Here is a 14,534-nt window from a genome sequence, read left to right as displayed (position 1 = left end):
TCAGCACCAGTCCTTCCAGTGAATATTCAGGACGGATTTCCTTTAGGATTGACTAGTTTGATCTCCTTGCAGCCCAAGGGACTCTAAAAAGGAGAGGAAGGCGAAGTGGAGCCTTAGAGTCGCATATCAAGGGCCATCCAAAAAAATGGTGTCTAAATGAAAAAATGCTCATATTATGGAAAGTCTAGAATTCCACCTCAGTTTTCTTGTTCTCCCAACATAGACAGTGGTGGGAGCAGAAGTGTGAGTTCTTTCCCAGAGCTCTCTGAGTGGGCCAGCATCCACCACAGGGGCCTGCAGGCAGTCACACTTACTCCTTTCCACTTTGCTAGGATTTGGGGTAAATGCCATTTGGAGTCAAAAAACAGGTGATGAATGGAGGGGCCTGCAGAGGCTTAATTGGTGTTATTACGTGAAGCTTGGAAAGAAATATTACAGATGAGCACCTTGGTAATACATGGCTGGTAAACAGAAAAGTAATGGCCTTACTTACGAGGTGGCTCAAAACTGGATGTGGTCCCAAGCCAAGGGAGCAAAAATCTCAGGGGAAAAAAATAATCAGTCCACACGGCTGAAATTTCTGTGGCCCAAGTAAAATCAGATACTGAATTCAGGGCCCATATCAGTCTAATCCATGAGGGTAGTGTGATACGGGGAGACCAGAGAGAGGAACCTAGTGGGCAGGTGGGAGAATCACCTGTAAGAAGAGGAGTGCTTGGGATTTGGTACCAGAGGGAGCCCTGAGTCCTCTGGTTGCAAGAATGAATGTGAGTGAAAGCACAATGTCCAGGTGTCCTGGGCCAGAATGGTCACCACCTGCCAGCCTCCCCAGCCTGCAGTCCCCTATATCTGAATAGCCTTTTCCTCCACACCTCATAGCCCTGGGGGTCCCACAATTAGAGTTCATTCAGGATGTGGCCTGGTCAGGCAAGTGGGGTACAGGCCAGACTTCCATGGCCAATCACATGGTGCTCATGGCCACTCCTTACAACTTCTGACATTTGAGTTACTTGTTAGAAGAAAGCCCACAAGAGCCCCTAGGACATTATTGTCCCCTGACTGCCCATAGAAAGCTTTTTGATTTTGGTTAGGGCACTTGGAGTGGAAAACTGAGCTCCAGAAGTGATAGTGGTTTATTTCATTATTGTTTATAAGTGGCCAAAGAATACAGCCAAGCTTCCAGCCCACCCACATGGGAATGTATGGCCCCCGGTGCTGCTAATGGGTTCTGTGACCACCTCTCTAGCTCCTCTGTCCCTCTAAGAAAAATCTATCCCTGCAGTTTTCCGGGGAACCTCATAAACAGATATGCCACAAGCACCTTCCATATGACAGGAGCACTATACAGATTATCCCTCAACAACAGCGAGAGGACACTACAAAGTTTCTAATTTTACCACTGAGGAATAGGTCTCAAGAGTGTGTAGTAACCTGGCCAGTTTTACTCAGCTAGTGTCACAGAGGTCGGACTGGAGCCCAGGTCTGTCTGACTCTGGAGCACATGCTTTTTCCCCCACACTATGGTACTGTCACCAACCAGGGCTCGTGGCCTCCTGCAATCAAAATAAATTGATAAGAGGCCAGACAAGAAATTCAGGTAAGGCATTATGGGGCTGCTGCAGCCGTGGGAGGGAGCAAAACAAGTTAACAGGTTCCCTTATTCACTGCCCAAGGAGGGGCAAGCTGGTTCCTTAACATGCAGTGAGAATAGGGGTGTGTCCAGGGGCCACACCAGAGTGGCTTAGATGATTGGCCCACCCCTTTGGAGGTGTTGAGTGTAGGGGCATTTGCAGTACCCTGCTTTCCCAACACCCTGTTTTTGTCACCAGCTCTTCAGAAGCAACAATTGGTCTTTTTGGTCTTTTTGCTTCTTGTTGTCTAGGATTTGCCTTAGCTGGGCATGCACGCAGTTATTTTTAGTCCCTTATAGTTTCTTTGTATTCTGTTGCTCGAGGAGACATTTGTCTACGTGCATGGCTTCCCAGATAGTGCTAATGGTAGAGAACCCACCTGCCAATGCAGGAGAATGCAGGTTCGATCCCTGGTCAGGAAGATCCTCTGGAGGAGGGCATGGCAACCCACTCCAGTATTCTTGCCTGGAGAATCTGATGGACAGAGGAGCCAGGTGGGCTACAGTCCATAGCCTAGCAAAGAGTCAGACACAAGTGAAGCAACTTAGCACACATGCATGCACTGCAGTAGAGGGTCTCAGGTCCCAGCTTGTCTCACTACCATGAAGAAGAATCGACTCTGCACTGGTCATTGGACCAGGGTTCAAGAGGAAGCTGAGACCTGAGAGTTTCATTCTTCTGGACGCACTCAGCATAAATATGCCAAAAGCTAAATTGACTAGCACCGCAAGGAGAGAACAGAGCCTCTCGGGTGCTTTTCCCTGTCTTCTCTCTCACTGTGTCTGGCTGAGAACCATCTTGGCCAGGGTCAGAGCCACGTCCAAAAAGCAGATAGCACTCCTGCCAACTGCATTCCTCACTCTAGTACTTGGAAGGCGGCAGCAGAGGAGATAAGCCTATACAAAAGTGGCAGCATCTGTCTACAGAAAAATATAAACAAGAGGTGGGCCAGGACCAAGAAAACTGTCCCCGGAACCCAATCTGGGCTGCCGTGTCTAAGAGAATCGATGAGGAGCCAACGCCTTCATGAAAGCGTAGTACTGCCGCGCTAGTTGCTGAGTCATGTCCAACTCTCGGCAACTTCACAGACTGCAGCCCACCAGGCTCCTCTGCCCACGGGATTTTCCAGGCAAGAATACTGGAGTGGGTTGCCATTTCCTCATCCAGGAGATCTTCCTGACCCAGGGATCGAACCCGGGTCTCCCACATTGCAGGCAGATTCTTTACCATCTGAGCCACCATGGAAGCCTGCCTCTATGAAAAGGGCCAATTCAAACAAGAAGAAAAAACTTGGCAACTTGGCCAAGGCAGCTCTCAACACGACCTCCCTCTGACCAGACTGGAACTCTGAGTTGCGTGATTTTTGCTCTTGGACAAAATACCAAGAGGCTGAAGATGCCAAAAGCACAGTAGGGACATGTTAGTTCTGAGCTGTTTTGAAGGAATTCAGGTTTGGCAACGAACACCGCTTCCCTTCACCAGTCAATTGAGATTGATGGGCAAGGTATGTACACATCCCAATGTCAGCAAAGGGCCTCCATCCAGAGGCTAAGACCCCAGTGCCCCAGAGAACTCCTGGCAGTGACATGCCAGGGCCGGTGACCACCCAAGGTCTTGACAGCCAGGGCTCTTTATCACATCACATACATTGCCAAACACCAGAAGCATGTCATACAGGAAGGAGGTTTATTGACCACTGAATACAGGAACCCAATTAAATTTGAGGAGATTCTGAAGCACTGGAGTAGAACCAAAATCCCAGAAGAGACACTGGGAAAAAACAATAGCTTTAGTGAAAGACCATTACAACATGGAAACAAAGGGGAAAAGTACAGCTTAAGGAACAAACAGGAAACCACTGCTCAGAAGTTATCTGTTATCCTATGATTCAGTGAAAATGCCTCCAGTGGGTTTGGTCTTTTTGGAAGGAAGACTAAGCTGGTGAGGGCAATCCTAGCTCCGGTACCAGCAGCCTGGATCTTCTGCACTGGGACACAGACCTTCAGAACTGGCTCTTAGTGCTGGTGCGGGCAGGCAGAGCACTGCTGGGATAAAGGGTTCTAGAGGCAGGCGTAGAGCAGGGATTACAGGGGAGTCTGCAGGGAGAGAGAGAGAAGAATGAGCTTGACCTGGGAGGTGAAAAGTATCTCAGTGATGGACAGAAAGGTAAGACCAAAAGTCTTAAGGACAGGTCCACCAGCAACAAATTACACATCCCAGTGGAATCTACAGAGCAGTCCCACTTTCACTCTCACTGTATCTCTCCACATCCAGGAGTCCCTTGGTCAATGTGGCTTAGGGACCCTGCTATCATTCCTGAAACATTCTATCAGCATTGCAGTCTGCACACACCAGGAGAGGTGAATGTTCCACTGAGAGAGCATGCACAGGGAAGCTTGTTCTTTACAATGAGATCTTGAACAAGCTCTTGAGTGCTCTGTGGAATGGCATGGCCAGGAATTACTTAGATCAGCGATCCCCAACATTTTTGACACCAGGTACTTGTTTTGTGGAAGACAATTTTTCCAAGGACTGGGACTCGCAAAGAGGGGATGGCTTGGGTGGTAATGGGAGTGATGGGGAGCAGCAGATGAAGCTTCATTCATCTGCTGCTCACCTCCTGCTCTATGGCCTGGTTCCTTATGGACCAAGAACCAGGATGGCCTGGGGCTTGGGGACCCCTGGCCTAGATCATACATACTTGCAGTCTTCACTCTCCAGAAGGTTCTGGTATGTTTTGATCTCACACTCCAGCCGGGCCTTGACATCCAGCAGCACCTGGTACTCCTGGTTCTGCCGCTCCAGGTCAGCCCGGATCTCAGACAGCTGCTCCTCCACGTTGCTGATGAGGCTCTGCATCTGGGCCAGCTCGGTGCCAAAGCGGGCCTCAGATTCACACAGTGAGTTCTGTAGACAGTCCTTCTATAATGGGAAATAACAGGGTGAGAGACCTAGCTGCCCCCAAATCATGCAGTGAAAATCCTGGCCATGCTCAGCCACATGGGACAGATTCCAAGGAGTCATAGGGCACTCCTGAGCTCTGGATAAACCACTGTCAATACGGCCAAGACTTTTCATGAAAAGAAAAACCTAACTTGAATGGTGTCATGGTTACCCATGCATCACCCATGCCTGACATAGACATTCAGTAAAATCATGTAGAATGAGTGCTTAAACCACCACACCTGATTCTGAAGGAAGTGACTTTCAATGGAAACCATCCTCTGGGTCAAAATAACCTTGACAACAAGGCATCAAGTTTCAGAGGACTCAGATCCTGAGCTCTGACTTAACTGTTAATGAAACTGATTAGTGAGGCATCTAAGGGATGCTGCTGTGAGCCCAGGGCCTGTGGCCCTCGCAGCGTGGTAAGGGTGAGGAGGACCATACCAGGTTGTGCTGGGCTTGGCGCTCCACCTCCAGGGCGTTCACTGTGCGTTGAAGCTCCAGGATCTCCGACTGGCAGCACTGCAGCTCCTCTGAGCAGGACATGGCCTGCAGGCTGATGCCTTCAGACTGCAGCATGAGCACACAGAGAAGTGATCGATCACCTCCCTGGCCAGATGCAGCCGGATCCCTCCCTGCTCTGCAGCACCGCCCTCACCTGAGTTTGGAACCACTGCTCCACATCACGGAGGTTGGTCTCCACTATGGCCTCGTACTGGCCCCGCATCTCCTCCAGCACCCTGCCCAGGTCCACGGTGGGCTCCACGTCCAGCTCAATCTTGAGCTTATCTCCCAGCTGACACTTCAGAGTGTTCACTTCCTACAGAGACAGAGAGACCAAGACCTGCAGTAAGAAAAGGGCATTGCAGAGAGCACCTGAGCCCCCTCCCCAACAAGCAGCATGAGAAGCGACACCACACACACTGATGTGAAAAGTCTTGCCCTGGGTCCAGTGGGAAGGACCCACCTGGAGACCTGCCTAATCTTACAAGGCATACCTTTAGAGAAAAAACCCCACTCTGCCACATCCAGTTGGGCCAGTCTGACTCTCAGGCCCAGATCAGTCCTTTATCCTACTGCCACCTGAGCCCAGACTCTAACCCTGGAGACCCTTGGTGGGAGGCGCTCCCTTCTCTGCCCAGCACCCTCCCCTCCCCATGGAGCCTGCAGCTGTAGGACCAGACCTGCTCATGGTTGCTCTTGAGGCAGAGCTGCTCCTCCTTCAGGGATTCCTGCTGGGCCTCCAGGTCAGCCTTGGCCAGGCTCACGTCGTCCAGGATCTTATGCAGCCCGCACAGGTCCGCCTCCACCACCATGCGCAAGGAGTGCTCACTTTCATGCCTTCCATCACAGAAGGCACAAGTCAACCGAGATGCCAAGGAGAGCCCCTCTCAGCTGGCCCTGCCCCCACCCTCTTTACCAGCTTGGACCCTCGTTTGCTCATTTGGCTCAGCACTGGCCTTGGAGATGACTTAGACACAGCACCCACTCTCAAACAGCTCACTGTCTAGTGAGACATTCACAGCACTTAATCATTTTCACCACTGTGAAATGAGGCAACTTTGGTTCAGAAAGATTAACTGACCTGCCTAAGATCATGTACCTTAGGACCCAACACAGGGATCATGCCATGGTATGAGCTCTTAGTTAACTAGGATAAGCAATAGCCAACTGCCTGGCCATTGATTTGCTCCTTTATCCCTTATGTTGGGATATTTTTCCATCTCTCATCTTTCATCTTTGTTTAGTGGAAACACCTGGCACCTGAGAGCACCATAGATTGCTCCATAGGTAAATCTGGACCCTGACTTATCTCTAAGAGGCTCCTTTAACTTATATGTGAAATTCAGTGGCTGTCAATGGCTCAGTTTATTCTAGAAATCACTTTGTTTTGCTCCTGGTTAATGAAGTCAGACTGCCTTATCACAACCATTTTAGGAACCATAAATGAAGACAGACTAATACCAAACTATAGATACTCAATTTGATCTACCTTCTATTAGTTTGGTTTGTAAAAGTGAGAGAACCCCAGCAAAAAAAAAAAAAATTTAATAAGGAAGAAAAAGGACAGTAATTCACTCATCCAGCAAGTATTCGGACATTGGGACGCACGTGGAGGAAGGAGTCACTCTGAGCCCTCCTTCAACCTTACTTGTTAGTCACTCAGTCGTGTCTGACTTTTTGTGACCCCATGGACTATAGCCCGCCAGGCTCCTCTGTCCATGGGATTCTCCAGGCAAGAATACTGGAGCAGGTTACCATTTCCTTCTCTGGGGGATCTTCCCCACCCAGGGATTGAACCCAGGTCTCCTGCATTGCAGGCAGATTCTTTACCACTGAGCCAACAGGGAAGCCCCAACCTTACTTACTTGATTCTAAAGTCATCGGCAGCCAGCTTGGCATTGTCCACTTGGATGATCAGCCTGGCGTTCTCAGCCTTGCTGCACAGGATCTGAGCAAAGCCAGGAAGATAGTTCACATACAGAGCATCACACTCCAGGTTCCTGCTCTACGTGTGATTTCTATGTTCATGCTCGGGAGACTCCAAGAACCCAAAGCTCCTTGAGCTCTTGGTGGGTGTTTGCCTTCCATGCCCTTCTACCTCCCTTGGGCCCAGCACACCCCACCCGGGCTGCTCCACACCTCACCTTCTGCTGCAGCTCCTCGATGATGCGGAAGTGGCTCTGATAGTCTGGACACACGGTGGACTCAGGGCATTTGCTCAGCTCCCGGATCTGGCTCTCCAGCTCCGCGTTGTCCCGCTCCAGCCGGCGCACCTTCTCCAGGTAGCTGGCCAGCCGATCGTTCAAGAACTGCATGGTCTCCTTCTCGTGACTGTTGAAGAAGCCTTCACTGAAGGTTCTGCAGATTCCGATGTTGCCGGGAATGTCGCAGGTCCCCGGCAAGGGACAGGCGGTGTTGCAGCTGTGAGGCAGACAGAGGCTAGGTTGGCCCAGAGAGGTTGTGCCCACTCGGACTCGGTTGGCGTGTGCCAGGGTGGCCGAGAGGCCCAGAAGGGCAGCATTGATCTCTGCCCCAAGCTGGTCTCCAGCGTCAATGGAGGAGACACAGATGTTTCTTGCTCCAGGAATGTTGGTGCAGCCCAGAGCGTGGCATGAGCTGATGCAGGAGGAAGTCATGGTGGACTGAGGATACACAGGAGGTTCAGAGCCACTGAGAAGGCTGAGCCACTGCATCTGACAACCCTCTTCCCTCCTGGCCCTTTTATACCCCATCCCAAGTGGGTGTGGGCTCCACTCTTTGACCTCCCTGCCTTGATTCTCTACCTACTGTTGTACCGTCATCCTGTTACTCAGCTGTTGAGTTTACCATTAAGAGTTCCTCACCTCATTAGAGGAATGTTGATGAATCTGAGGTGCCTCCTGGCTCTTTGATATCAGATGAGCTGTTGGTGGGCTGTCAGAAGCTTTTCATTATTTTTAAAAGAACAAAAGTCCTTTCAGTCATCAGATGGTTGGCCTCCTTAGTGGTTTGTCCACACTGAACACGTGACTATTCCTGTAGGTCATCAGAGCAACAGGAGAGACAAACTTCTGTAACTACAGGGGCACTGACCTGGGCGAAGACTCAACCAGCCTTCCCTATCCAGGGAAGAAAATGGTTTTTGGCAGGTGTTATGGGCTTATTGGTTATCAAGAAGTTTTCTATTTCTTCTTTCTTCAATTGTTTGCCTTTCTTCTCCACTCTAAGGGGCAATAAGACTTCTCTGATAAGTCCATTCATTCAACACACATCTCCTGATACATCCTATGTGCCACGCTCATACCTGACACACAGTTGGTTAGGCACGATATCATTTCTGTCCTTCAAGAAGCACTATAACTTGGGTAGCCATGGGTGTTTTCAATAGTGTCTGAGAAATCATTAGTATAAGGGTGACTCTGAAAACCTGATCTAGACCAAGAAAAGTGAGCACAAAAAAACAATAACAAAGATTATTGATAATAATAATAATCTTTTTGAATCTCATATAAGAGATTCAAATAATCTTTTTGAATCACATGAACTTGACCATGAAATGCAAGAGTCAAAGTCACTGATGTCTCTCTTCGAGTCTTACTTGCTTGATTCTAAAGTCTGTTTTGGAGCACTTATCATGTGTCTTAGGGGATTTATTGATTATATTGTCTATATCCTTCCTACATTATGTGAGGTGGGTATTCTTACCTTAATTTTACAAAAATAAATAAATACGGCTTTTTAAATTTTATTTATTATTTATTTGTTTTTTGGTTTTTTTTACTTTACAATATTATATTGGTTTTGCCATAAATAAGGTTTTGGGGACCAGAGATGTGAAGTTGTTTTTCTCTGATCAGGCCAATTATAAAGTGTCAAAGCTCTCCTCAGTATGTTTCTTTCCACTCCAGAGCCTGTTCTTATTCCCCTTGATCCCCCACCCTAGCCCCCAACAGGAGAACAACTGGGTCATTGCTAGAGGAAGGATTAAAAGGCTCAGAAACTGAGCGAGAAGTTGAAATTAAAAGAGAAAACAAGAATCTGATATTCTGTATTGTTCTTTTTTTGTCTATATTGTTTCTCCCAGAAAATACAAATGCTGGGGTACCAAAGCAGTAGGGGTTCTCCGAGGACTGTGCAGGAAAATGCCCAGGGGAAACATTCCATCTCCAAAATAGTTATACCTCCTATCAAACACACCACTAGCTCTTAGTACCAGGGAACCAAAACACCTGATGGCTAAGGTCTCAAATTTTCTCAAAATTTTTGGCAGACTATAGGCCCCTAGTACTGAAAAAGATCTAACATGGGCCCCCGAGGTGGTTGTAACTAGATCTTTGAGAAAATGAGTATTAGGCAGGGCTCTGAGCATTAAACAAGCACTGAACAGACATCTCTATAGGGACTACATACATAGAATAGAGACTAGATATATAGAGACATCTATAGGGACTAGATAACCTGCTCTCTCTTTCTCTCTCTCTCTCTCTCTCTCTCTCTCTCTCCATATACATATATAAATATATATCTGCTTTCCAGATGCATGTGTGCATGCTAACTCACTTCAGGCATGTCCGACTCTTTGCAACTCCATGGGCTGTAGCCTGCCAGGCTCCTCTGCCCATGGGATTCTCCAAGAAAGAATGGGTTGCCATGACCTCCTCCAGGAGATCTTCCCATCCCAGATATAGAACCTGCATCTCTTTCGTCTCTTAGGTCTCCTGCATTGGCAGGCGGGTTCTTTACCACTGAGCCAGGTGCCTCAGTGGTAAAGAACCCACCTGCCAATTCAGGAAAATGCGGGTTTGATCCCTGGGCCAGGAAGATCCCCTGGAGTGGGAAATGGCAACCCACTCCAGTGTTCTTGCCTGGAAAATTCCATGGACAGAGGAGTCTGGCAGGTTGCAGTCCATGGGGTCACAAAAGAGTCAGACTAAACAACAACAACAAAATGAATTTAAACCTATCTCCTGTGAGGTTTTTATTAATTAGACTCACAATGTCAGGGATTCACATGTCAGAGCTTCAGACTATTCTGAAATGTGTCTTAGTAGGTGAGAAAGAATTCACTTCTAAAAGTCCTTAACATCTTTAAAAGCAATTTACTAACTAAAGTGACTTGGAAGGAAATTCAGGAAAAAATAATGAATGAAACCTCTTTACTACTTTGCATTCTATCAAGAAGAAATACAGAATTCAAAAATTCCATCTACATTCCCCCGAAAGGTCAGCTCTGGCCTAAGAGTCACTCAGAGTTCATCAATGAATAGCCCTTTCCAGACACCATAATTAGGAGGCATCACCAGGCCAGGCCATCCCATCCTTCAGAGGTCTCTGGATGCAATCTGCACAGGTTACATCTTCAAACACTCCTTTGTTACTCTCCTCCACTTCATCACATAGCAACTCGATTCCCTATAAACCAGAGAACTAGACTTTTAAAGTCATTTCATTTGACTTGCTAAATAGAAGGTACCTTGACCTTATGCTCTGACAGGATTCATTCCATTGACTAAAATGCATAATATGTTTCATCTCAAAGCACACTTATTATAGCATTACGTCACTTCTGAAGATTTGTATGTCTGGATGATGCTCCTCCCTGTTAGTTTGATCATGGTCTTGACATGGGTTTCTACTGGATACACTATCTTGTATAATGCCACTGATGTTCCATTGTAAAATTGCTTGGTTCCACTGATCTGCATGTTTCTCAAAGGAAGTGAGTATGGGTGAGGATCCTAGCTCTCATACCTAAGACTGCCTTCCTTTCCAGTTCTTTAAAAAAAAGTCCCTGTGGCCCTTGGTGATCAAATGTGAACCAGGTTCCGTGACAAGAAGTGGTGAACACAGAGCATGAAAGAGGAGATTATTGCCCTCCTTCTTTCACCTATGTGCACGAAGTTCTCTTCACTGAGTCTAACTTTAGGAATACTGATATCCACAGGCAGGAAGTCTACTGCAGACAGAAGTGAGGAGCTGTGTCTTCAAACACAGTGTTGATACTAGCATATCATACTATTATTCTAGGTATATGACACTTGCGACTTCGATGATGGAAAAGGTGCTTTTTTTCCAGTTAGATAAAACTTTGCCATCTGATGTCTTAGGTCCAAGCCCCATAATCCACAAAGTTTAGTCATCTATCAATGTTGTTTTTCCACCCACTATGAAATAGCCTAGACGCTAGGAGTGTATCAACAAAAGCCATGGTCCCTTAGTTGAAGGGGAGACATTAGTAGCAAGTCTCCACCCTGGATCCTTGGGGGTGGTGCCACACTTCTGAAGTCTTTAGACATGTCATTGTCTTTCTTCCCATTATTCTGTTCGTAGCCCAAGAGCAGATCAAGACTGAACCTAGCTCTCTTTGCAACTGTCTAGAGAAAATATGCCTGGTTTTTCTTTACTTGTCCACTCATAATATTTCTGGCTCCTGATGTATGGGTTTTCCACATGTTAGGCAATTCTCTGCAACACCAACTAGATGTCCTTATAATTCAATTCGATTCTGATACTATCTACCTGGAGTTAAGTGTCAGATCCTAAAAATTAAGGGCTCAATCCCACAAAACTTGTCCCACTCCAGACACTAATTCCAAGTCCCAGATTGTTACCTGTGCTTCTGACCAAACAACTAGAAATCAGAGTTCCCACAGCCTCCTTTGTGTGTTTAATAAATTGCTAACATGGCTCACAGAGCTCAGGGAAACACTTCCCTTTACTAGTATATTATAAAGGATATGATAAAGAATACAGATGAAAAGGTACAGAGGCTAAGGAAGGTAGGAAGGGGTTCAAAGCCTCCATCCCTCTCCAGATCACCACTCTCCTATCACCTCTGCATGTTCACCAAACTGAAAGTTCTCTAAACTTCACACTTTTGGGATTTTCATGGATGGTTCATCATGTAGGCAGGATCAATTATTAACCATCTCCAGTCCCTCTCCCTTTCCCAGAGCATGGGGATAAAGTGGAAAGTTCCAAGCTTCTAATCATGGGTTGGTCCTGCTGGTGACTAGCCATCATCCTAAGTTTTGCAGGGACCCGACGAGAGTCACATCATTATAACAAAGAACACTCCTATCACCCAGGAAATTCCAAGAGATTTAGGAGCTCTGCGTCAGTAACTGGAGTAGAAGATCAAATAGTAGAACAAAAGATGCTCCCGATGTTCTTATCACATGGAAAATCACAAGAGCTTTAGGAGCTCTCTGCCAGAAAACAGAGACAGAGATCAACATACATATTGCATGTTACTTCACAGCAACAGAAATAGAAAATACCAAAACCTCCGTTTCTGAGCTGCCTGACCTCAACCACATTACCTAACCTTTAAAAGCAGCCAGTTTGTCCTATGTTGTTGTTCAGTCACTAAGTCGTGTCTGACTCTTTGCAACCCCACGGACTGCAGCACGCCAGGCTTCCCTGTCCTTCACTATCTCCCGGAATTTGCTCAAACTCATGTCCATTGACTCAGTGATGCCATCCAACCACCTCATCCTCTGTCACCCGCTTCTCCTCCTGCCCTCAATCTTTCCCAGCATCAGAGTCTTTTCCAGTGAGTCAGCTCTTCGCATCAGGCGGCCAAAGTATTGGAGTTTCAGCTTCAGCATCAGTCCTTCCACTGAATATTCAGGGTTGATTTCCTTTAAGATTGACTGGTTGTATCCTCTTGCTGTCCAGGGGACTCTCAAGAGTCTTCCCCAGCACCACATTTCGAAAGCATCTATTCTTCGGCACTGAGCCTTCTTTGTGGCTCAACTCTCACATCCATACATAACTAGTGGAAAAATCATAGCTTTGGCTATATAGACTTTTGTAGGAAAAGTAGTGTCTCTGGTTTTTAATATGCTGTCTAGATTTGTCATACCTTTTCTCCCAAGGAGCAAGCATCTTTTAATTTTGTAGCTGCAATTACTGTCCGAAGTGATTTTGGAGCCCAAGAACATAAAAATCTGTCACTGTTTCCACTTTTTCCCCATCTATTTGCCAGGAAGTGATGGGACCAGATGCCATGATCTTAGTGTTTTAAATGTTGCATTTTAAACTGGCTTTTCCACTTTTGTCCTATGAACATTTACAGTAATATTTACACACAGGGCTACTGGTAGGAATAAAGGACACCAAGTGGCAGACCTCTAGCATAATACCTAGCACACAGTAAGCACTTAATAATGTCAGTTCCCTTCCTCTTCAGGATCTCCAACCATCACCATCACCCCCTTAAAAATGTTTCGTGTTTTCAGGAAAATAAAACTAAGAATGGCTTAATATATGAATGGATGTTCACTGATGATTAAGAAGTAGAAACTAAAATAGTAAGGAGATACTACTTTCTCCTTATAGGATTAATTTAATTGGATAGTGCACAATGTTGGTGAGAGTGTGGGAAACAGGTCTTATGGAATCCTGGAGATGGGGATGTTAACAAGTGCAATCATGAGCTTGCACCTCTGCTCACAGGCAGAAGGAGTAGTGGTGCCTGTGAGCCTCTTATTCCACCCTCTGCTCCTCCAGGTGATCTGTCCTCCTTGCCCTGGCCAAGATGATTGGGAAAAAGGCTCCAGAAGGTGGATTGGTAGAGTTGGGGTGGCCCCGATAATCAATGCTCCAGGGAGGGAGGAAATGCAGAATTGTGTTTCAGCTAGACTAAAAATAGATTTTTGACATAGATCAAAGATTCCGATGGTGGGAAATAGAAAGGTACTGGAAATGGCTTTATTTTGCTTATTATAGATCCATTATTACTAGATATCCTGAGTCTGAAACACCTAGGGGCAATGACTATCACAAATGAATGAGCTCATGGGCTCAACCACACTCCCTGTGAAGCCTTCCTGAGCCTCCCAGGCAGGTAGCGCACCCCCTGCTGGTACACTCCTTCCATCCCTGAAAATTATGGGCGTGCCCCCCCACTACCGAGTGGGGATCTCCTTGAGATCAGGGAGTCTATCTTGTTGCTTCTCTTCCTTCATTTCTGTATCCCCAGAACCCAGCACAGAGCCTGGTCATAGTCTATAGAGAGACTAAGTACTCCATGGACGTGCATTTAAGTGAGTAGAGAATGAGAAACATCCTGTGATTACTCGAAGGTAGTTGTATGTTGAACCAGTGAAGTAAAATCAGAGATTCTTAAACAACGTGGAAAAACGTATACACCCACCAGGGGTGCACCAGTAAATTAGCTTTCCGGGAGGGGTAGGAAGCCCTGATTTCTAGCGTATGCCAATTTCTGTGCTGCAAATACTTCCATAATAGCCAACATCAGGTACCCATATGATATCCCTGAATGTGGAGCTAGGAAGAATCCATAGGAGTCAACTCCATGTACCACTCAATGCCACTTGCCCAACCCAAATTGATGACAGTATATTTCTTACATATTCGTTTATTTTATAAACCTACATAGAAGTCAAGTCAAAGGTAGATCACATTGAATGCACATTCAACAGATCTGCCCTTAGAAAAACAGAAGGC

At 46.6% G+C, this 14,534-nt stretch overlaps 1 protein-coding gene and 1 long non-coding RNA gene across 3 annotated transcripts in view; one reads left to right on the top strand and one right to left on the bottom strand.

Moving 5' to 3' along the window:
* Positions 1-14,534, top strand: part of LOC123332599 — a 63,111-nt gene that overhangs the window by 21,701 nt on the left and 26,876 nt on the right. The gene's annotated exons all lie outside the window — the stretch shown is intronic.
* On the bottom strand, positions 2,213-8,768 carry KRT38 (keratin 38). Its single transcript, XM_044938969.2, has 6 exons — positions 7,226-8,768; positions 6,947-7,029; positions 5,762-5,918; positions 5,236-5,397; positions 5,022-5,147; positions 2,213-4,553 (listed from the first exon to the last, which is right to left on the bottom strand). Exons 1-6 carry the CDS (start codon positions 7,811-7,813, stop codon positions 4,323-4,325), a joined length of 1,347 nt encoding a protein of 448 aa, XP_044794904.2. The 5' UTR covers positions 7,814-8,768; the 3' UTR covers positions 2,213-4,322.

The sequence above is a fragment of the Bubalus bubalis genome, chromosome 3 (genome assembly GCF_019923935.1).
Source record: "Bubalus bubalis isolate 160015118507 breed Murrah chromosome 3, NDDB_SH_1, whole genome shotgun sequence".
In the NCBI taxonomy this organism is placed as follows: domain Eukaryota; kingdom Metazoa; phylum Chordata; class Mammalia; order Artiodactyla; family Bovidae; genus Bubalus; species Bubalus bubalis.
The sequence above is the reverse complement of the archived record's forward strand: the minus strand, read 5'-3'. Positions and strand labels throughout refer to the sequence as shown.